At 48.7% G+C, this 22523-nt stretch overlaps 1 protein-coding gene across 1 annotated transcript in view; it reads right to left on the reverse strand.

Annotated features, from left to right (window-relative positions):
* Positions 1 to 1491: 1491 nt before the first annotated feature.
* The window catches only part of si (sucrase-isomaltase), a 54600-nt gene continuing 33568 nt past the window's right edge, over positions 1492 to 22523 (reverse strand). The window contains 25 exon segments of the mRNA XM_062553106.1: positions 1492 to 1630; positions 2793 to 2963; positions 3434 to 3483; positions 3996 to 4084; positions 4677 to 4801; positions 4960 to 5016; positions 5273 to 5357; positions 6940 to 7088; positions 10858 to 10974; positions 11241 to 11275; positions 12176 to 12309; positions 12727 to 12865; positions 13299 to 13389; positions 13814 to 13930; positions 14409 to 14471; positions 15313 to 15432; positions 16494 to 16622; positions 17558 to 17683; positions 18180 to 18200; positions 18203 to 18294; positions 19715 to 19811; positions 21158 to 21326; positions 21609 to 21763; positions 21982 to 22185; positions 22422 to 22523. The exon segment at positions 22422 to 22523 is cut by the window's right edge and continues 48 nt beyond it. Coding sequence (XP_062409090.1) covers positions 1553 to 1630; positions 2793 to 2963; positions 3434 to 3483; positions 3996 to 4084; positions 4677 to 4801; positions 4960 to 5016; positions 5273 to 5357; positions 6940 to 7088; positions 10858 to 10974; positions 11241 to 11275; positions 12176 to 12309; positions 12727 to 12865; positions 13299 to 13389; positions 13814 to 13930; positions 14409 to 14471; positions 15313 to 15432; positions 16494 to 16622; positions 17558 to 17683; positions 18180 to 18200; positions 18203 to 18294; positions 19715 to 19811; positions 21158 to 21326; positions 21609 to 21763; positions 21982 to 22185; positions 22422 to 22523 — 2715 coding nt within the window. The 3' untranslated portion in view covers positions 1492 to 1552.

Here is a 22523-nt window from a genome sequence, read left to right on the forward strand (position 1 = left end):
AAGCCGTAACTATCATTGCACTCATTAAACAGGCTTTCTTTTGCTTGGCAGGTTTTAGATGTCATTTGGCTTGGCAGTAATTAAATAATCCTCAAGACAGTCTTCTGCATGTTGTTTACACTTCCAGTTGAAAAAACAAGGCACAATTTAAACAATATTTAACATCTTTGCTTCCTGCACTGTTTCATACACTGCTCCTCATTAGTCTGTGAAACTCATATTGGTTTTGTATCTTCGGGAAACGGCAGGGAGTGTTTTTTTATGGCGTGTGTGTGTGTGTGTGTGTGTGTCTGTGCATGTGTGTGTGTCTCCCTTCACTTTTAATCTCACAGATACTTAGTGGTGGCCTCTTCTGTCACAAATTGACAATTAATGGGATGCAAAACTGAATTGTTTTGGACAGCCTCATTTTCATAACAGCAGCTCTGCTCCCCGAGCCGTTGTGCATTTAAAGCATCACCTCTTGGCTTCCAAATGAAACGCCTGCACTGAACTGGAGGCTGTACCTGTTCAGAATCAATACGCGCCGCTCAACATATTACACATTGGAGCAGGCATGTTGGTGGTCCTCCCTCCTCTTAGCTGATCCATGTCTCAGATAATATATTCGAGCGTGGGGATGTTAAAAACACTCAGTTTCGTATGTCAGGCCTTTGAAGTTGTTTGAGTGTTTTTATGCTTTCATGTGTTCCTGAGATTTTATATTCATTTTCCTTCTCGCTGCAGTACTTTTCCTATGAGTGCTGGGAATAACAAAAAGCCTTTGTTTTCGCTGCTGGTAAATCAAAGAGACAACGCCTGTCTAGAATGATGTTTTTCAGATTTCAAATTGATTGACTGTTTTAATGCACCTCTGTATTGACTGTTGTTTTATGGGAAGAAAGCTAATGGCTGATGGAAACGTCTGTATATCGGGGATATCAGCAATTCAAATTTCACTTTTCAACTTTTAATAATGTGTATTCTAAAACGAAGCAATAATGCAGTTTCCTTTATGCCCTCTATTAAAGGCCCTTAAGTCCTTCCATATATTTCCCAGAATTAATTTGAGTGACATGTATTATGTTTCTGTGAAGTGCAAATCTCTCCCTGCAGTGGCGTGAAGAGTTATAAATTGATTCTTTAATCATGCATGGTCACATTGCAATATTTTATCATTAGGATGTCAAATGGTTCGTGTGCAAAAATGTGCATAATAAATAATTAAATTAGCTAATGGTGTCTTATTGGCATCCTGAAACATTTAGTGGATTTTAAACTTTAATTCCCTGTTTTTGTTGAAAGGAAGTCTTAAAAATCACTGTGCAACTCTAATAAAAAAAATAAAAAAAAGTTTTACTCCACAGGATGGACGCACATGCTATGACCTGCTAATTGAATAGGAGCCTCCAGATTTACCTCTTTTTCCCCTCCAAGAAAAAAAAAAAAATCCAAAACAATTATCCTCTCAGTGGGATCTACTTTGCCTGGTCTCCCGCCAGCTGAACAATGGTTTCAGAGCTTTTCTTTCCGTCTTCCGACTTCAGTGTGAGGAGTGTTGGGGCCGAGCTTGCTAAACACCAGTGCTCCAAAGAATAGTGAAGGGCTGGTGCAGTGGATGAGTTTGCACCGATGTCTTCACAATAAGCTCCTAGAAGAGAGATACAGTGAGAGGGCATGAGTGGACACTACTCAAAAATCAATCATTTGACCGGTAACCAATCCATACATCATTAAAATCTATACATCAGTCAAATTCATACGCCAGAAAGTTCTGTTTGTCTTAAAAAGGTTGACGGATGAAAACAGCCTCATAGAAAATACAACTTCAAAATAGAACTGGCGTCTTTAGCGACTAGCAGGCTACGAGTGTGGCAGAGAAAGAGCAGTGCTGCGTCTGCTCTAACCCATCCCTCAGTTGGACGAACAGGCCCAAAGACAGGCAGGGCCTCGGCGCATATTTAAAGTGATTATACAGTAGCACAACGTTGAGGAAGATAAATGGAGGAGGTGGGTTGCACAACACAAGTTATTCAAATTCATTTATATTGCATCTTTATCATTCTATTCCATTTCAATCCCCCCGACCGGTCTGAAGTAAACATCCGTGGCACTGCCACTCCTACTCTAAAAGGAACCTAAAGGCGCGCGGCTGCCCCTGCTCAATGAATATGACTTGTCACTTTTCAAGGGCAGAGCCAGAGACAGAAAGAGAGGGGGAGAAGAAAAAAAACACATTATCCTCCACCTCCGCCTTCCTGTGATCCACCACCTCCTCTTTTTTCCCCCCACTGTTGTCTTTTGTCTTATCCTCGTCTTCACCTCAAACTTTCTTTCTATAGACTCGCTCCCGTTACAGAGCAAAACTTTTTTTAAAGGATGCGATGCCGAGAGAAAGCAGGATTGCGTTGTCCTCTGACACCATCGGAGGAAGAGATACTGTAATTTCACACTGTAATGGGGATCTATTTTTAGCTTAAGGAAATAATGACTGACTGACAAAGTTGCAGCTTCCTTACCGAGAGTGCAGGCCATGTAAAATTAAACCCAGGGACAATATTCTATCCAACATTTCCTCAAAAATAGTATGCCATGACTTGCCAAAAAGTATCTATTGCTAGTTGATGTGACTCTTGGTCCTTGGTAAAAAAAAGGATTTATGATGCTAAAGTTTATTGTAAGGATCATGCTAACTTTTCATGCTAACTTTTAAGTCAGATTATTTTAACACCATAGAGTAAAAATAACTTATGATCTTCTAGGCCAAGATATCTTGCTCTTCTGTCGTTCCATGCAGGCCGTCCTCAGCTCACCTCTGTTTGCTGGTTATGTGTGAAGGTCAGGGTGACATCAGCGGAGCCTGGTTTGCGGAGGATGACCTCGGTGATGGCCAGTCGCCCGGCGCCCCACACCTTCACATCTCCCAGGACCAGCTGGTCTGCAGCGGCCAGACCATTATGGCTGACTTCATTGCGTAATGTGTTCTGGTGGACAGATGGACAGATGGATACAGTATTATGGACTTGTTGTGGGTCATGCTAACGGTAACACCGGATATGGCACAATGAGCTATAGATTTCATTACATCCTAGAAAACCCATACGCTGTGTGTGAGGTATGGGTAAGGTATGGCCAAGAGACCCTTTAACCATGACCCACAATCCTACAATCCCACAGTTATGATATTGGATTCCATACATATAACAAATGTCATCTTGAAAAAGTATATGTATTGTGTGTTGCTAGTTTACAATGAGGCTATATCGTTTTGCCCAGGACTTATTTGGGTTTATTATGATACATTTGTGGCTTATTATCCTACTGGTCGACAACTCCTATGAACTCCTACGAGGATGAGTGCTACTGCTGTACAGTTCATCATTGTTCTGTGGGATGTGATTCTGTCATGGAATTACGGAGAGTACTGAGACGGAGAGTTAGGACAACAGCATACCTTGCTTGCTGTGAAGGACATCCAGAGGTGCTGCTTCTTTTCATAAGTATCTGTCAACAACACACACACACAAAGAGTTGATGCACATGAGAAAGAGAGGAGGGCAGGAAAGGTAGAAAGAGAAGATGAAGGTAGAGAGAGAGACGGAGAGAGAGAGAGAGAGAAGGGGGGGGGGGGTAAGATTGTGACAGACAGTACATTTACAAGGTAAGACAGGTAGCATTACTGTAATGGCTGCCTGTCATTTTTTTGTTCCTTTTTACACACTTCACTTCACTCAGAGCTCTCGAAAACTCTGATCACACAGGCACAGAGAGGGGGCTTTCAAACTTCAAAACAGTCTACGCGAGCATGTAATCAGAGGCCGCCGCCATCACCAAGTCAGATAGGAGGCCACTCAGTCCCCACAGCCATGCTATTTTCCTGCCGTTGGTCACAGAGAGCCAGAGAGAGAGGGACGGAGAGCGAGAGAGAGAGAGAGAGAGAGAGGAGAGAGAGAGAGAGGGGGGAGAGAGAGAGATAGAGGGAGGGAGAGAGAGAGAGAGGGAGAGGAGTGACTCACCGATGCCCTCGCCGTCATCCCAGAACAGAGAGCCTAGCGCCGATCCGTCATCACCAAGGGCAACGATGAGTCCCATGGGGTTCTTGCGACTGGAACAGAGGGAGGTGCGGGGGGTGGGGGGGACGGGGGGGAGACAGGGGAGAGGACAGTCAGACTACGTCTCGGACCAGGCCAGCCGCCCAGGAGGATGCAAATGCACCCCGCGAGCCCAGTGACGCAGCTGGACCCCAGCGCAGAGCACAGCCGGGGGAATGCAGCACTGTTGCTATAGCGCTGCCCCTGCTATACCGCACTGCTACGCTGATGACATTTTCCTTATGCTCTCTGACTGCGAGATGCTCATCTTCTTCTCACACACATCAAAAACAGGGAAAAAAAGAGAAACTTTTCTATAGCATAGAGGGGTGTGTACAGAGCCTAGTACGCGGCGCTGTTATTGAATGTCACACAAATATTTCATCACTCCATCCCGAGCCGGTGGAGTAGAGAGGGGAGAGGAGACGAGAATACACAAAAGTTTCCGCATGGTTGCGAGATGACTAATGTCATGGCAGGGTCATGTGCCATAGAAACCGCCGCGCTTACTGGCATATCAATTTTTCATGCTCGCGCTGTGGAAATCCCCCTGCGACCCGTCTTCAAAGTAAAGAAGACACACGGCGTATCCAGGTGTGAGCTCACCTGCTGACTGTGTTGGCCGCGGGTTGCTGCCACGGCAGGACGTAGCCGCCCCTCACGTGCAGGTTGATGTGGTCCAGCGGCGCGGGCATCTTCGCGGTCGCTCCTCGGCTCGCCACCGGCGCGGCCTGCAGAGAGGGCAGAGGGACGTCCGTCCACACGTGAGTCCTCCACACACACACACGCACGTACTCCACACGCCCAGGCAGCGGTCGTCCAGCGGCGGCTCAATTAGTGGTCAGTTAAGTGACACGTGCGGGGATAAACATAGGGAAGGCGGCCTTACCGTGTGATAATCGTACCATCTGGCATCTGGCAGGTAACCGCTGACTTCCGTGACACCCTGTGAATACATCAAGCACGGAAAACGTGATGGAGGGGTGTGAATGGGCCTGCTGGACCGTGTGTGCTGCGGTGCTGTGTGCACTCATATGTGAAGATGGAGGTGTGCTGTGTGGGCGTGAGTGTGTGTATGCGTGGGAGTTTGAGCGTGTGTGTGTGGGTAAACATGCTTGATAACACGTGAGCTGTACTGTGACTGTGTGTGTGTGTGTGTGTGTGTGTGTCGGCGCACGTGTATGAGGTATGCATTAGCTCACTTCATCAAGTGCGGGCGTGATGAGCAGTGCTGGCCCCCAGAGGAACTGCTTGTGGATATCCCACGTCTCCCTATCGTCGACAAACCTGCGGGGGCACAGAGACCAGAGAAGCCCACTCACTCACTCACTCGTGTACACACACACGGCTCCGGGGGATGCAGGGGGAAAGCCCAGCACAGCCGCGCAGCTCTAACCCTGATGCTCCACAAAGCTCCACATCAACAGCCTCAGACACAGCCTACTGTAGGTGGAGCGGCGAAGAGCAGGAACCAACAATAGACGGGAAGAGAGATAGAAGACAATAGAGAAGGGAAGGAAAGAAAGGAAGGAAGGAATATAGAAAGGAAAAAAAGACAGAAAGAGAGAAAATATGAATTGATAGGAAAAAAGTAAATACAGAGTGAAGGAAAGAGATCAAAAAAGAGAGAAAGAAAGAAAGAGAGAAAGAAAAGCAGTACAGAGTGCAAATGGAAAGGGAGTGGGAATGGCAATGGAAAGGGAGTGGGAATGGCAATGGAAAGGGAGTGGGAGCGCTGATGGAGATGGCAGCGTGAGGAGCCGGTGGGCAGCGTGCCCATTAGGCTGAGAGGCGGGCATGGCGCGGGACACCGAGGGGGCGAGGGGGAGCGCCAGTCCGCCGATCTCCTGATCAATGCGGCCGCCACGGCGCTGCCAAAGCGCCAGAAATATGAGAGGAAGAGGAGGACGAGGAGGACGAGTGCACACACAGGCGCACACACACACACACACGCACGTGCGCGAGCAAGAGAGAGGAAGGATGAGATGGGATGAGTCAGACGGAGAGTGAACGGGATTGTGAGGGGCGTGCGAATGATGGAGCGGAGAGAAAGAGAGAGAGAGGGAGAGGGAGGACAGACGGACGGACAGAAGGACGGAACTTAAAAGGGCTGCGCTAAGAAAAATGACACAGCAGGAAGCAGGGAGAGGGGGATGAAGGAAGAAAGACAGGAAAGCTGGCACGTGAAGAGAGCGAGGGGGGGAAGAAAGGATGAAGTTTCTGGAGAAGGACAAAAAGGAGAGATGAGTGTTGATACGCCAGGCGGGCTAAGTAAAGCTAACGGCACGGCAAAACAAGTGTTTTTAAATCAGCGCTTCTGACGGGAGCAGTCTCACTCTAATATGTACCGGGGAATGGCACTGCCACTCTGCCAGGGAGTGGAGCAGTAATTGAAAGTGATCGGGCGAGGACCTGTGGGCATTGGGAGATGGCACATCACAAAACATCTCAACATCTCAACTCAGGGTGTAGCTGTAGCCCGCGGCAGGCTGCGGCAGCCCGCCGTCACACTGGAGAAACATGCATTAAAAACGCCTCTCACAGGGCACCGACACTTATGCAGCATTTCCATTTACAGAGCTGACAGAAAACTCTTACATGTGTACCCATGGGTGGAGAGTGAGAGTGAGTGAGTGTGTGTGTATGTGTGTGTGTGTGTGTGTGTCTTGTGTGTGTATGTGTGTGTGTGTGCGCGATTTTTTTTTATTTGTGTGTGTGTGTGTGTACAGTATGCGTGCATTTGTATGTTTTTATTTGTGTGTGTATGCACTGTGTGTGTGCGTGTGTGCATGTGTGTGTGTGTGCATGCATTTGTATGTTTTTATTTGTATGTGTGTGTGTGTGTGTGTGTGTGGTGGAGGGCACTGACTCGTGCAGGAGGGGTCGCACCACCGTGCTGCCATAGGCGTGGGCCTCGAACATCAGCGTGTAGAGATAGGGCAGCAGTGTGTAGCGGATCTCCAGCACGTCCCGCGACGCCGCCGCAAACTCTGGATCCCAGGCCACCGGGTCTTGTCTCTGTCACACACACACACACACACACACACACACACACAGGGATGCAAAGTCAGAGCGAGGGTGAGAGAGAGAGATAGAGAGCAAAGACGTACAGTAGAGTAAATTTATGGGCACAAACATCCTTGAGGGAAATGTATGCTAATCCATATATGCGGCCCACAATACATCCGACTAAACTCTGCGCCGCCGCAGCATGTGCATCTCTACAGAGGTGGCCCCCAGCGCACGGCACACACGCGCCACACGGCCCTGAAAAAATCATTTCATGAGCGCAGAGCCCCGCAGACAAGCCCTCCTAATCATGAACAGATGCCACGTGCTCTGCCCTGTACGGCTCTGTGGCGCGCGGGCTCTCGGCAGACCCGGGGCTGATCTAAAAGCACTTCGGAGAGTAAATAATGAACACGACGGCGGGGGTAACGGAGTTAAACAGCCTACAAATGAGCTACGTTTTGGCTAGCGCAGAAAGTTTCGGAGTTAAATATGAATAAGCAGGAGATATCAACGACACCAATGATTTTTTTAAAAATGTATGACAAACAAATATGTTTTGAAATACAAAACAGCAGAGAGAAGGTGATCACTCTGCCATCTAATTTGGAACAAATATGTATGACTTTGACAAACAGTAAACAAACACTTAACCACATGCCACTTGGATAAATGCTGCCTGTTTTCCTTTTTGCTGCCGTGGATTAAATGCTTTTGGAACACAATTTAGTCTTTTGGCTAATGGTTGAGTGGGAAGAAGTCATTCATGTTTACCTGAATGTGGAACGGTTTATTTCTCCATGAGAAGCCATAGGAGCAATCAGTCCACGGAAAAGCACAGAACACACAGTACCCACCTCCAACCATCCAGCAGCAAGAGCAGTTTGACTGGAGACGCTGCTCTAAGTGTGTCAAATGGAGCCCACTGTTCAGAGCCCACTGTAGCCTTGACTCCACAGCACGAGGGTGATGGAGGACTTTCAGTTTGTCCTGGAATCTGATTTCTACTATGAGGCCTGTCAGGCGGCGGCACCTTTTTTCTGGCGGACTTCATACGTCATACTTATCTTCGCAAGTGACATTTCATACAGCATGTGACCAAGGCCACCTAAACTGGCACGATCCATATTTGTGTAGGACAGAGAGACGAGCCGTTTGTGGAGTCTCAGCTGGGTAGCCCTGGGTCTGTGTTTTACATTCATGAGCGCCGCACAAGCAGCTTACCCACATCGCCAGTGATTTGCTGTAATGCTGTTAATTTTGCGGATAAAGGAAAGTGCTGTGTGTGTGTGCGATGCCACTGAATGTGCAATGTGCTGAAAACGGCAAAACAATTCCCCCCTGGGTTAAGACTCCACTCCTGAGCAGAGATCCAACTTTAAAACACTTTGAGAGTCACTGGAATATTGAACCTGGGTTAAATGTTGCGCATTGCCCTAAGTTACAGTTGAAATTGAGGCTGCTTAACTCGGTGCCTTTGTAAGCTCATGAATCACTGCAGAGATGAGCATCTGTAAAGAGTGCTTCTGACAGCACAGCTGAAGAGGAGTTGGTGAGAGACCTGCTTATGACCATATCATTTAATGCAGACATGAGGCAATAAAGGGAGACTTTATCCCATCAGTGTGAGTGTGAGTGTGAGTGTGAGTGTGAGTGTGAGTGTGAGTGTGAGTGTGAGTGCGTGTGTGTGTGTGTGTGTGTGTGTGTGTGTGTGAGTGTGAGTGTGTGTGTGTGTGAGAGAGAGAGAGAGAGAGAGAGAGAGAGAGAACATTCTGCTGTGCTTCATTCATGAGATTGAAGGTACAGTATTTATGACCACATGTGATCTACATCACCCATGACCTTGTCTAACCCCTCTTATCTCACCCCCCCACACTCCCCTCCCCTGCCCTCTATCCAAAGACGTGGAGGCTCCTCTTCCCCTAAACTGTAATGGCGCTCATATTTCCCCATTACACCCCTAAACGCCTCAGACCTCCCCCAGCCAGCCAGCCAGTCTGACTCTCTTATTCTCTCTCTCCTCCTCTCTTTCTCTTTCCCTCCCCTCTCTCTCTCTCTCTCTCTCTCTCTCTCTCTCTCTCTCTCTCTCTCTCTCTCTCTCTCTCTCTCTCTCTGTCTCTCTCTCCTCCTCTCTCTCTCTCTTTCTCTCTCTGCACAAGACAGCCAAAAACTGATTCCAAGGCGCGCGGGCCCCCCACTCCATGGAGCGGCGGCTGCTGAGGAGCGAAGGCGTCTCCACCCACACGACACGCCGCTCCGCTCGCCGCCCGCGGAGGCAGCCAGGCAGTCTCCTCTTCCCTGGCAGCGTGCGGGTGGAGATGTGGGTGGAGGCATGAAGCACACGGAGCAGCTCTCTCTCTCTCTCTCTCAATGGCAGCTCACCTCCATAAGCACATTTACAGAAGAAAACAACTGGTACGTGTTAAATAAACCCAAAGGCCCATCTTCCTCCTCTGAGCCTCTACTGTATCTTCCCCGCTCTCTCTCCCTCCATCTGTCTCTCACTCCCTCTCTTTCTCTCTCTCTCGCTCACATCCTGATGTGTATTTCAGCTATCCTGCTCTCTAATCCTCCAGCATCTTGCCCCCTCGACCTCCTTTATTGCATCGCTTTCTTTCCGTCTCTCCCTCTCGCTCTCTCTCCTTCCCTTCCCTCGTTCTCGTAAATGCATTACGTCCGCCTAGGCCCCTCGCATGATGACCTTCCATCCCTCCAACGTTGTCTTCCATAAATGGCCCCATTTGACACAGACCCATAACAGCTAATGATATGTTACCAGGGCTAATTGCAGAGGGCACAGTATAAGAAAAGAAGGGATGTAATTGGCCCTATCAAGAAACGAGTGAGAGGGACATGAGAAAAACACATGAAAGTAGAGGAGGGCCCTTTGAGCCCCCCCCCCCCCCCCTGTTTTGTTCCTTCTTTTTATTCCCTTATTTAATCCCACTGATTTATTTTCTCTTCTCTGACCTTGTTAGTGCACATCATGATTCCTGGTCGGCCATCGCCCCGTTATTTAGCCGCAAATTGGCGGTGATCAGAAACGAGGCAGATAGTTGAGGCATGCTCACTAGTGACCTCCTACTTAAACAGCCTTGAACAGCCCCCCCCCCCTCCCCCCTCCCCTCTTCCCCTCATCCCTCACAAATCCCCGCAGCTCTTCTAATGGTGTCGATTTTGTTTTTGTTTGTTTGTTTATTTTCTTAATGTTTAAGCCTCCATTTGCAAGCCATTATTAAATGATTGAAATCAAGAGCGGATGGGGTGGGCGAGAATTGGGTTGAGGGGGGTAGGGGGCTGGTTAGATGGAGCAGTGGATCACCTTGAAAATTCAATTACGCCCTGCACCTACTGTCAATGTAGCGGCCTGCGTCGCCATCCAACAAGGAAATTTACCCGCGCCACATCGATCCCCTCGGCCTCCGCTTATTGGATTTTTTCTTCTCCCCATGTGTTCACAGCCCCACAAAGGTCACAGCACACACCGCGCTGAAGAGATGACAAAACTCAGGGCCTGTGTAACACCCCGGCTGGACACTTGCGTCGCCTTTTGATCATCTCCGACCTGCCTCCCTGACCTCTCGCTGTGTGTGTGTGTGTGTGTGTGTGTGTGTGTGTGTGTGTGTGTGTGTGTGTGTGTTTTCCAGCTGTTTGAAGCTGTTAGAAAGTGGAAGGTTTGTTTTTCCTTTGCTTTTGTTAGTTGCTGGTTAAACACTCGTGAGGCGCAACTTGGGGGACACAAGAGCTCGGTGTTCTTGAAGGAAAAAGGGCGACTCACCGGGAACCCTTTGCCGTTGTGGTTCCTAGAATAGGGGTAGAACGCTCCCAGCTGCATCCAGCGGAGGCACATCTCGTAGGTGGGGTGGTTGAAGAACCCGCAGATGTCCGCGCCGGTCTAGATGCAAACAACAAGACGCACTCAGCACCATCACCACCACCACCACCACCCACACCCACATGACCATCCAGCCGCTGTTTTCTATTGACATGTTTACAGACATCCTCTCAAACGCAATTGCACCCACCGATGAGTCATAAAATACATATTTCTGGCCCCGTGAAGGCATAACTTTGAACGAAAGAAAGAAATCCGAGGCTCAGAAATCAATAGCAATATCCATTTAGGCAGGAGAGCTCCAGCGAAGGAAGCGGAGTACTTACATAAGGGATGCCAAACAAGCTGAACTCCATCATTCCTGCGGAAGAGGCAGAGGGAGAATAAACATCAAGACTACGTCAACACAACCATTCAATGAGGAGAACAACTGAGTGATGGAAAAATAGAAAGCGTTACACTGAGCAGACGTACTCAACATCCTGAGCATTAGACAAAATAAGGCACCAGCTAGTATACGGACTGTATGTGTGTTTGTTTGTGGACGTATGGCCATGAGAATGTAATGTTTTTGTGTGTGTGTGTGTGTGTGTGTGTGTGTGTGTGTGTGTGTGTGTGTGCATGCCAATGTAGAGAATGTGTACAGTATGTGTGTGTGTGTTTTGAGGGCACTCTGTAGTTTGGAACAAGTATAAAGCTTTCAACATGTCTACCACATTCAGCTTCTGGAAGACTTTGTTTGCAGTGCAGAGGGAGGATCAAGAACAGCGGTACTCCAGAAACCGGGTGGACTACACACTGACTAGCTCTGCTGTTCTCTACAGTCCCACAATGAACTGCACTCTGCAGTCTCAGCACTTCCTTCAACTCTCAGAGAGAGAGAGAGAGAGGGAGGGAGACCAAGAGAGAGAGAGAGATAAAGAGAAAGAGATGTTTGCTAGTAGAAACAAAAAAAAAAAGACTTCAGACACCCACAAGGCATCAGGGGAAAAATGCACTCCCACACAACACTGACATCTCTTACGCCCATACACAGACAAGCAAGATCTCCCCGTCTCTCTCTCTCTCTCTCTCTCTCTCTCTCTCTCTCTCTCTCTCTCTCTCTCTCTCTCTCTCTACCTCTCTCTCTCTCTCTCTCTCCCTCCCTCCCTGTCTTGCTGTCAATCAGTCTGTCTATCTGTCTGTCTGTCTTTCTCTCTCTCTCTTGCTCACACACACACACACACACACACACACACACACATACACTATACACACGCACCTATGATGGATTTGTACAGCTGGTCCCAGCCGGCATTATTGTCCCCGAGCCAGTGTCCTGTCCAGCGGCCACTGGACGGGTAAGTGGACCGGGTCACCACGATGCCCCTCTTCCCCGTCACGTTCAGCAGGGCACTGCGGCAACAGTAGCGTTAGCGTTAGCATTAGTGCGCACACACACAGGAGAGGTGAGATTGGGGCGGGGGACTGCACCAACAGTAGCGTTAGCATTAGCACACACACACACAGGAGAGGTGAGATTGGGGCGGGGGACTGCACCAACAGTAGCGTTAGCATTAGCATACACACACACAGGAGAGGTGAAATTGGGGCAGGGAACAAGGAAGTATTCACAGTAACAGTTATGGATACAGGTCCGAAAATGATAGAGGTGACTTGATTTTTGACACTGTCCTTTTGATGGCTGTGTGACAATACTTGCTTGCTCTTCCATTAAGATCAGTGGAGCAGCACATATATCCGTCAGCTTTTCTTGAGCAACGAGAGTGATTTGTGGGAGGGACGTAGACGTGTCAAAGATATGCCACTCACTCATATGTGGGCTTGGAGTGAGACCAGCCGTAAAGATTGTGGACGTCGTAGTGCTTGACTGGGGTCCCATCACTCAGGAACTGCTGGCTGTTCATGCAGAGAGTCTTGTGTACCAAGCCCAGGTGCTTGGACTCCAGAGCTAATGCAAAGGCAAAAAGAAATGAACTGGCATTTAAATAAAAGATCTTAAAAGATTCACAAATATATCAAATGAGTGAAGCACTGCCACTGTAATAAGAATATATTAAGTCAATTAATGTTATTAAAATCTGACATGGTTTAAGTGGAGCTTGCGTTATTCATTTATTTTTTCATGTGCTCTCATTAGTGACTATATCTGTTGTAATTATACAGACTTCATAACAAGCCTAGGTGACATTTAATTAATTTGGATCATTTTAATTGGGATAATCTGCTCAAATCAAGTCCAGTCTTTCTAATTGTCCATTGTGCATCACCTTAACCAAACCTTAACTATTAAAACAAGTGGTGCTAACAATCGATCTTAACCGCTAGTCTATCTGCTGATAGTCTATAGGGCATGATCCAGATAGAGTGGGCTCGGTCCTTACGTGGCATGTATGGAGGGAAGTCGTAGACCCGTGGACCCAGACAGTTCTCCCCAACGGTGCCGTGGACGAAACTGGCCGGCTCGTTCATGTCCTACGGCACATCAGAGACGATAAGATCACATCAGCTGCTACAGGCCGCCAGACAACGTTTTTGCGTCGTAGGAGACAACTGTTTACGCGTCTGCTTGGCTTGACATTTCTGTGTGGCATGACAAGGTGGCGTGACTGGCAGGTGAGGGAGGGAACTGTCTGGACTGTGATCGTAGGTGACAACAAAGTGCTACCAGAAGGAAGTGGTGGGACATCACACTACTGTCAAGCACAGGACCCTTACAAGTCTCAGTAACGGAGCCTCAGCACAAATGATGTTAGCAGCAGCACAACACAGAGAGGCCTGCGCAGGCCTGCCAAAGCCCTAAAGTGGCTGCTTTGAATCTGCCAGTCACTGACGGTGCCACACTGTGTGTGTGTGTGTGTGTGTGTGTGTGTGAGAGAGAGACAGTCACGACACTCACAATCCACAGGCCATCAAACTTCATTGTGTTGGTGTAGAAGTCGAGGATCTCCCGTTGCCACCACTCCGCCGTGACGTTGCGGAAGAAGTCGGGGAAGGCGGCGTACGACCTGTAGAGCTGCGGGGAGGACAGGAGGAGGAAGAGGAAGGGGAAGAGGAAGAGGAAGAGACACCGGGAGAGACAGCGCGTGAGAGAGCGAGCGGCCACGTTCATTCCACCGCTGATTACAGCCTCCGCGGGGGTCAGCGCCGGTGAACCGGCAGCCGCGCCATTGTCCACTGATTGGGCATGTTCCAGACTGTCATGTCATAATTAGAAGCAGGACTCTCTTCCAACTTTGCCGAGGCAGGGGCTTAATGAAACGAGATGGAAGGGGGGGGGGGGAGTGCCACTGCTGGGCTTAATCACACACAGACACTGGGCTGTGCAATTACAAGGCATTGTGTGTGTAGTGATTGGTGAGAACGCTTCGGACAGCGTTGCTTTGGCACTGGCTGATTATATGGGTGAGGAGGAGCCGGAGGCTTTCAGAGATCACCTCTGGCTACTCCACAAGACAGGGAGCCGAGGGGCTCTGAGTGATGCAGCAGCCTACCTCCACCTGCGAGTCCCAGTCCAAGCTCTCGTCCACGGTGACGTTGGGGAAGTCGGGCCACACCTGGAGCAGAGACAGAGTGAGGAGAAGGGCTGAGAGCGCGTCCACTAATGGTCAACAGGCTCTAATTAGAGTTCCTCGAAAAATGGAAGTGTGATAATGCCAGCAGTCTTCAAAGTCTCCACCCGCCATCAATGATCTGTTCAGGTCCAGTCACATAGGCTGATTCATCAGAAGTCAAGTATACACAGAGGTGGGCTACTTCCTCCGCCGTGCACATTCTCTACTTATCAAGTGACAGCGGTAACATATACTGTACTATAGTAGTAACAACATTAGGTGTGTCATATTTGCCTCAGTGCACCTAGATTCACTATATTCAATATTACATTGCCAATGCTTCACAACCTGTGTCAAGGAAGGAAGCTCAGAAAAGTTTTTTCCAATTGTTTTGGCACTTTGTGATAATGTAATGGATTCGGGTCTAAAAATGACCGTTTGGCCTGGTTGTATGTGCAGCTGCCGAGTGCCCACTCTGCTTTTGTAATGGTCTGCTACTCAGCGCACACTGGGCTCTCATCCGGCCAAATTGATTTTGGGCAGAGAGGCGGCTACATTCCTTGAGGCTAAGATGCAAAGTTTCCTGAGACACAAACATGGGAATAATGTGCTGCCGAAAAACAGCCTCTTAAAACCATATTGCTTTGTGCATTGTGTCCCTATTCTTGTTTTCCATTCGGCCTTTCCTCCAACACTAGTACACAGCCTACACTTTGTGTGCAAATGTGGAGAGGAATTGGGCGGCGGATGTCGACAGTGAGTTGAGGGAACAGTTTGTGTTTTGGGCAGACTGGAGCACAAGCTCGGGCTCTCGTAATCCAGACTCTCGCGTTGCCCGCCTTACCTTTCCCCAGACGATGTCACTGCTGAGTTCTGCGGGCCACTTGATGAACACGTCCTGTTCCAGGCCCCTGTCGAAGGCAGGATACGCCCCGCGCGTCTCATTGCCGGAGATGGCGGGATCCTGCAACACACAGCACCCTGAGCTGTTACGGCTTCAGTAGGCCAGTCAATCTAGCGTTTGACCCATAACTAATTGCAATAGTAATCATTCAAAGTTTTTTGTGATCCCTAGGTATATCTAATTAACATATAAAAAATCTACCCATTTATATTTAGTGGAACATACTTTTTTTCAAGGTCAAAGGTAGCAATTTCCAATGCATTTTTCCATTGGGATTTACTACTGGTGAAATGGGTAAAATTTTAAACTATAGATATCAAATTGAAACTTTCACAGTTGTTTGCTCACATTAAGGCAAAGATTTTTTGTATTGCAAGTTTTTTTAAATGTGATGTTTAGATATGCAAATGAGACCAGTTTTACCTAAATATGCAATCATTTGCATATATTTCTAGAAAACTAAATCTGAACAATAGGTACAGTCAGCTTCAAAATAATTGCTGCAATTTGCTTCTATATTGGATACCAAAAGCCTATGCAAAGGGAATATTAGATATTACTTCATATCACCTCAGAAATGAGGAAATCAAGTCAAGTCAAAATCAATGCGTTTCAATGGAAGTACATTATAGAACAAATGATTGTCAATGATATGGTATGATGGAAGTATCTCAGTGCATGAGAGGGTTTAAGGATCAATAAAAAGTAACCATTACTATTGCAATTAGTTACAGGTTTGGCCCTTTTTTGAGCTAGATTGACTGGCCTACAGGCGGACTTCCCATCTTTACAGAGACATTCAACCGTCCTTCTATTCAAATGAATGGAGGAGCGAAGAAAACTAACTCCATTCATTCCAGCCATTCATTTGTCACTGTGTGATAAGTCAACTGAGGATATATCTCAAATCACACACGACATGAGCTACACTATAGCTCTGCAGTCTGCACAATGGATATGTCATTTGGTTGCTGGACTCTGCTGCATATTGCATTAAGATATCATTCTAGCCTGTAGAAGCTACTCAAGTGATCAGAGGGATTCAATTAGGGTGCAATCAGGCCCTGCTGCGGTGGCAGAGTGGAGGCGGAGAGCAGTGAGTGCAGTGAGTCCGTGTGTACCAGGATGAAGATGAAGCGCATGCCCTCTCCTCTCATCTGGTCCACCAGCGCCGGCAGGCCCTGGAACTCCTTATCCAGGACGAAGTCCAGCTGCCTCTCCATGTAGTCGATGTCGGCGTACTGGACGTCCTGAAAGGCGGAGAGGACAAACGTGAGGACACACAACGTCATCATGTGAGAACACCTGACAGGTGGAGAAGTAGACTAGTTTCATCTGTGTGATGTGACCCAGAGAGAGCGATCTGGACTAGCTGATGTGCTTCCCTGTCACTGGAGCTTGGCAGTGGATGTTACATAAAACAGGTAAATTTAGAAAATCATTGCACTGGAATTGGGTCATGATTTTGACTTTGAACAGTCGCCTCGGTTGGAGGCCAGGTTTATTTCCAGGCACTGTGGGGACACCTGAAGAGGAGAGGCGCCTGTGATGCCGAGCGGCTGATTGTGGCGCGTCTCATTACCAGTGTGAGTCAGTGTGTACAGCATAGCATAGCATAGCATAGCATAGCACAGCACAGCTCAGCACAGCTCACCCACACACACACACACCCACACACACAAACACACACACAGAGCCAAGGTGCCGATTCTCACGACTCTCGTTAGCCGTGTGCACCTCCACTCAGTTTGCAAACATTTGGTCGTGTGTGCTAGCCTGCCAACGGCAGACTTAGCCCTGCCGGGCTCGCTTGGCGAGGGAGCCGTACCCACGACTGAAGCTGCTGGGAGAGGTATGGTGCCCGCTCTCTGCTGGGCAGGGGGTGAGATGGCACACAAAGTGCTTTTGTATGTGTGGCTGTGGCTGTGGCTGTGAGAGAGATGTGTGTATGTGTTTGTGTCTATGTTAGTGAATGTAAGTGTTTGTCTTGGTGTGTATGTTTGTTTGTGTGTGTGTGTGAGAGAGAGAGAGAGCAAGAGAGAGAGAGAGTGAGAGAATGAAGCGAGAGAATATGTGTATATTTTTGTGCCTATGTGTCTGTGTGTGTCTGTGTGTGTGTGTGTGTGTGTGTGTGTGTGTGAGTGAGTGAGTGTGTGAGAGAGAGCAAGAGAGAGAGAGTGCTTACATAAGGAATTCCAGCTGCTTTCATGTCTCTGTATAAATCTGCAATCTCTGTGTCATTGGCATATCCATAGCGACACAGCTGGAATCCAAGGGACCAATAGGCCGGAAGGACAGGGCGACCAATCATCTATTGAGTGAATAATGCACACATAACAATGGAAAATGAGTAGAGAATGGAGTAGAAAATGGAGAGCAAGAAAGAGAGAGAGAGAGAGAGAGAGAGAGAGAGAGAAAGAGAGAGAGAGGGGAGAAAGAGAGAATGGTTTAATCTGACATTAGGTATTTACCAAGAAAAGAGCTAAGGTGTTTGATATACACTAAAGCTGTGGGTGTTTGTGTCTGTGAGTGTCTGGGTTGACAACACCTTGGGCAATGAGACAAAGCGGTCCCAGCTGCTAGACTTCACATTTGCAAATGCAACCCACACACACACACATAATACACACATACACACACAAACACGCACACACACACACACACACACACACACACACACACACACACACACACACACACACACACACACACACACACACACACACACACACACACACACACACACACACACACACACACACACACACAAACACAAACACACACACACACATAATAAGGCGTCTCACCTGTGTGTACTCCTGCACCACACCAGCTCCGGTGTGGGTCCCATCACCACGTAGAAGTCCAGGATGCCCCCGAGGGTGCGGTAGGTGAGCGCTGGAGTGGGCTGGAAGGTCACGTCTGAGGGTACACACAGCCCACGCTCACTATGCAGTACGCACTACGCAGTACGCACACTACGCCAAGAAAAGTGTCCTCACTCCTGTTTGTCTACAAGTCTGTTTTATTCTTTATCATTCTCCTTATCCGTACTTTGTCTACAAGTCTTTTTTATTCTTTATCGTTCTCCTTATCCGTAGTTTTTTTTCTGGCTTGTTGTCCTCTCATGACTGGGATACAATGATAAGCTTGAGTGCGCACCGAAGTTACTTTGTTCACTAGTCTGTAAACTCCTCTGCAAAAAGGGGACAAACTGTGCAAGCGCATACAGTGGCCTCTGTCTGTGCATAATTGAATCAGTTGCTCGATACCATAAATGTGCACTTATGTTCTCATTTCCCAATCAGGCGAGGGCTGTTGTGGAGTGAAGGAGTGGGTCCCACTGTGTGTGTTATTCTACAGCAATCATTCAACTCGTGGGGCATCTCATCATTGTGTTCAAATACGCGTTTGATGTTTCCCTTTTAAGCCGCGCAGGTTCAAAGTTTTGCTCCTGCTGTGCAGCCAAGTTACCCACTCCGTGTTTGCGCGCCTGTGTTGAGTGTGTGTGTGTGTGAGTGAGTGTGCGTGTGTGTGTGTGTGTGTGTGTGCGTGTGCGTGTGAGTGGTTGATCAGGGAAGACAGAGAGAAAAGAGGAAGAGAAAAGAAAAGAGAGAGAGAGAGAGAGAGGTGTGTATGGGGGGGTATGAGATGAGAGAGAAAGAGTGCGTAAGAGAGAAAGACAGGAGCGAGGGAGGCGGTGGAGAGAGGAGAAGACGCTGTGGGAGGGCATACACTGAATGCACAATGCTTAATAAGTCTCTCTTCCACCAAATTGCTATGCCACAGCGGTAGCACTGTTCCCGGTGCCCTGCTCTGTAGAGATGATTCATCTCATGCGGGCCCCGTGTCAGAAATCAGCTAGAGATAAATAATAGCGCTGCATCATTAATGACTTGCATAAGCCCCACTGACCCCTGGGCTGTCTGGGATCAGCTGAGAGGGGGGTTGGGGGGACAGCTACGGCGCCCCACTGTCCTTGCCCCATCCAGCAGCAGCACACACACACACACACACACACACACACACACACACACACATACACACACACACAGAGGGGACTGGGGCTCCAAATGCTTTGCATGCACAAGAGGACCTAACAGGCATTGCGTAACATGTCAAGCTTGTGAAAGGACATTTGGTTAAGGTGTAAGGGACAGACATGCCGATGCTTGTATTTGTAATGTACACACACACACACACACACACACACACACACACACATTGAAAGGGATCGATGCAGTGCAACATGATCCGGCGAGAGTGTGAAAGAGAAGGGAGAGAGCGAGAGGGAGAGGAAGAGAGAGGGATGGAGGAAGAGTGAGAGAGTGGCGTGTCTCACCCATGGCATTGCTGTTGAGCAGCAGGACTCCGTGAGCGTGTGCGGTTCTCTCCAGGCCCATGTAGAACGGGTGAACACCGTAGCAGTTCATCTTATACTGATGAGAGGAAGATGGAGAGGGGAGAGAGAGAGAGAGAGAGAGAGAGAAAGAGAGAGAGAGAGGAGAGAGAGAGAGAGAGAGAGAGAGAGAGAGAGATAGAGAGAGAGGGAGAGCGATGAGGAGAGGAGAATGCGAGTGGAGCATCGTTGAGGAGAAGTGTCACGTTAAGTTTGATGTCTTGTGACTCAGACAGCACGGTGTTAATGTGTGAAATTTTTGCTAAAGGGGTGGGAAGGAGAGGCTTCCACCACCATCTCCCCCTCCAGCTCCAGCTCCACCTCCACCTCCTCCTCCACCTCCTCCTCCACCTCCTTCTCCTCCTCCTCCTGCCTGGCCTTGCTGTCCCTCTAGCGCATGGCGTGATGGGGGTGAGTCAGGAAAGAAAGGTCGTTAGCATGTCCCATAACGAGGACTGACAGCTAATGACAGCGCTGCTGCCTCCACACACACTCCCACACACACGCATGCACACGCGCACACACACACACACACACACACACACACTCCACGGAGGCCTCATGGTTCAGCAGACTCTCAGGAAGGAGCGAGGCAAGCGAGCGAGGGAGCGAGTGCGAGCGGAACGACTCACTCGGAGTGCTCGTCCTCGGCAGCACACTCAGCGGATTCGCCGGCTTCCTTGGCTCCCCTCAGCACAAAAGCAGCCCAGCATATGGACTTAAAAGTGAAAAGAACTCCTTCAATTAAACCTCTTTTTTTCCATTAACTTGAGCTAGCTCAAACGCACAAACGAGACAACAAACAACCTCAAATCCACACAGATGTCCAGAGTAAGTGGAAGCATCTTTTGAGGATTTTTGATGATAAACATAGAGCCTTATACTAATATCAGCTTAGGACTGCAGTGCTGTATGTGGATGTGGGTGAGAAACTGGCGGAGAGAGCCCTGAGTCACTGTGAATGGGCAGGAAGGGCCACTCCACTCTGACCTCTGTGTGGTCAGCTAAGGTGACCGCAGCGAGAAAAAAACACACACGCGTGCTAAACCACACACACACAAATGTGCTAACAATAGCCTGTCATAGCACAAGGGGCTGGCGCTGCATGTTGCATGAAGGGCTTAGCAACAGCGCAGGAAAAAGCCAGTCTAGGCAGCACGAGAATACAAATACAGACCAAGGCAAGGCCAAGTATGTTCTGTAAAAAAGTCTGAAAAAAATGGGCTACTGCAATAAAAGAGGGAAGATTATTTGATAATATATGAAAGATATGTGAGCAATATGAATATGGATATAGGACTCATTAGAGAGGGCAAAGCCTCCCCTGGTGGGAGAGTGTGGGCCCTCCTGGTGAGAGGGGTGGGGAGGGGGGGGGGGCAGATTTACCCCGGGGGGCTGGTCCTTGGCGAACATGCCCCAGGTGTGCCAGTTCAGGTCGTGCCGGTAAGTCGGGTGCTCCGACTCGCCGAAACCGTAGATGTACTCGGAGGCGAGACGGGTGGACACCTGGATGAAGAGGTCGCTGAAGGTGAAGCCGGGCAAGGCCGAGTCCCATCTGCCAGAGATAAACAACAGCAAGATGTGAGAGAGCACACCGTGTGTAAACAAGCCGGCAAAGGAAGGGAACTAGAACCGTGTCTGGGAACTAAATCAACTCAGTGAGAAGAACTCATAAACACAACAACCCACTACGTTATTGGCCTCCTCAACGTCTGATCAATTTCTTTTCATTATTATTCTCTAAGGTTGTTTTGAAAAAGCACTGTGGTCATCAACACACAGCAGTGGCGTAATGATCCATGCAGTGGAAGGGGTCACTTCTGGTCAGTGGACTCACATGATGGTCCCGGTGCTCTTCCTGACCACCTTGATGCCGAAGGGCTGTTGCTGGACCTGCACCTCGTACAGCCTCTTGGCTGGGTCCGTCTCAGGGGTGGAGGGCAGCTCCAGTGGGACAGGCACCTCGTAACGCTTCGTAGCCGGATCATATATCTGGAGAGAGGGGGGGGTCAATGACAAATCTTTTCATGCATTTTATTTACCTGCATGTATATTTATTTATTTTATAAACAACATCCACTGACAATAACTCAATGTGGAAAGATGTGACTCTCTTAAGGAGTGATTGATGAGAAGGATCAGTTGAAGTGCAGATCCACATGCTGAGAGAATGTTGTGTGTGCAGGCAGGTCTGCTGGACGAGGCCCCACCTTGAAGCGCAGGGAGTGCCCAGAGAGGTATGAGATCTCCACGCGGAGCTTGTTGATCTCGCGCGAGACTGAGCGGGGGCTCGGGTACTTGGTGTTCCTCTCGATGTCAAACGCCCACCCGCTTGGGCTCTCAACGGCAGCGCCGGAGACGTAGCCGTAGTCTTCGGGGAAGTAACACCAGGGGACGCTGGCAATATGTGAAACCTGGGAGGATTCATTCACACAAAAAGGCCCATCGTATCATGTTAAGGTTCTCAGCAAAATGTGCAGCGTTCACAGTCATGTGTCAGGTTGAAAGCTGGAAGCTTTTTTTCTCTCTTGTGTCCATGTGTGTGAACACACATGTTCACACACACAGACTCTCACTCTCACTCTCTCTCTCACACACACACACACTCTCTCTCTCTCTCTCTCTCTCTCGCTCTCTCTCTCTCTCTCACCTGCCAGATGCATCCTCTGGCTTTGCACTTTGCTTCGTCGCTGCCTTCCTCAGGGTGGCAGTCGAAGCGCTCAAAGTCGGCGTTCACCTCATTCCACATGAC

Source organism: Sardina pilchardus, chromosome 13, assembly GCF_963854185.1.
Source record: "Sardina pilchardus chromosome 13, fSarPil1.1, whole genome shotgun sequence".
Classification (NCBI taxonomy): domain Eukaryota; kingdom Metazoa; phylum Chordata; class Actinopteri; order Clupeiformes; family Clupeidae; genus Sardina; species Sardina pilchardus.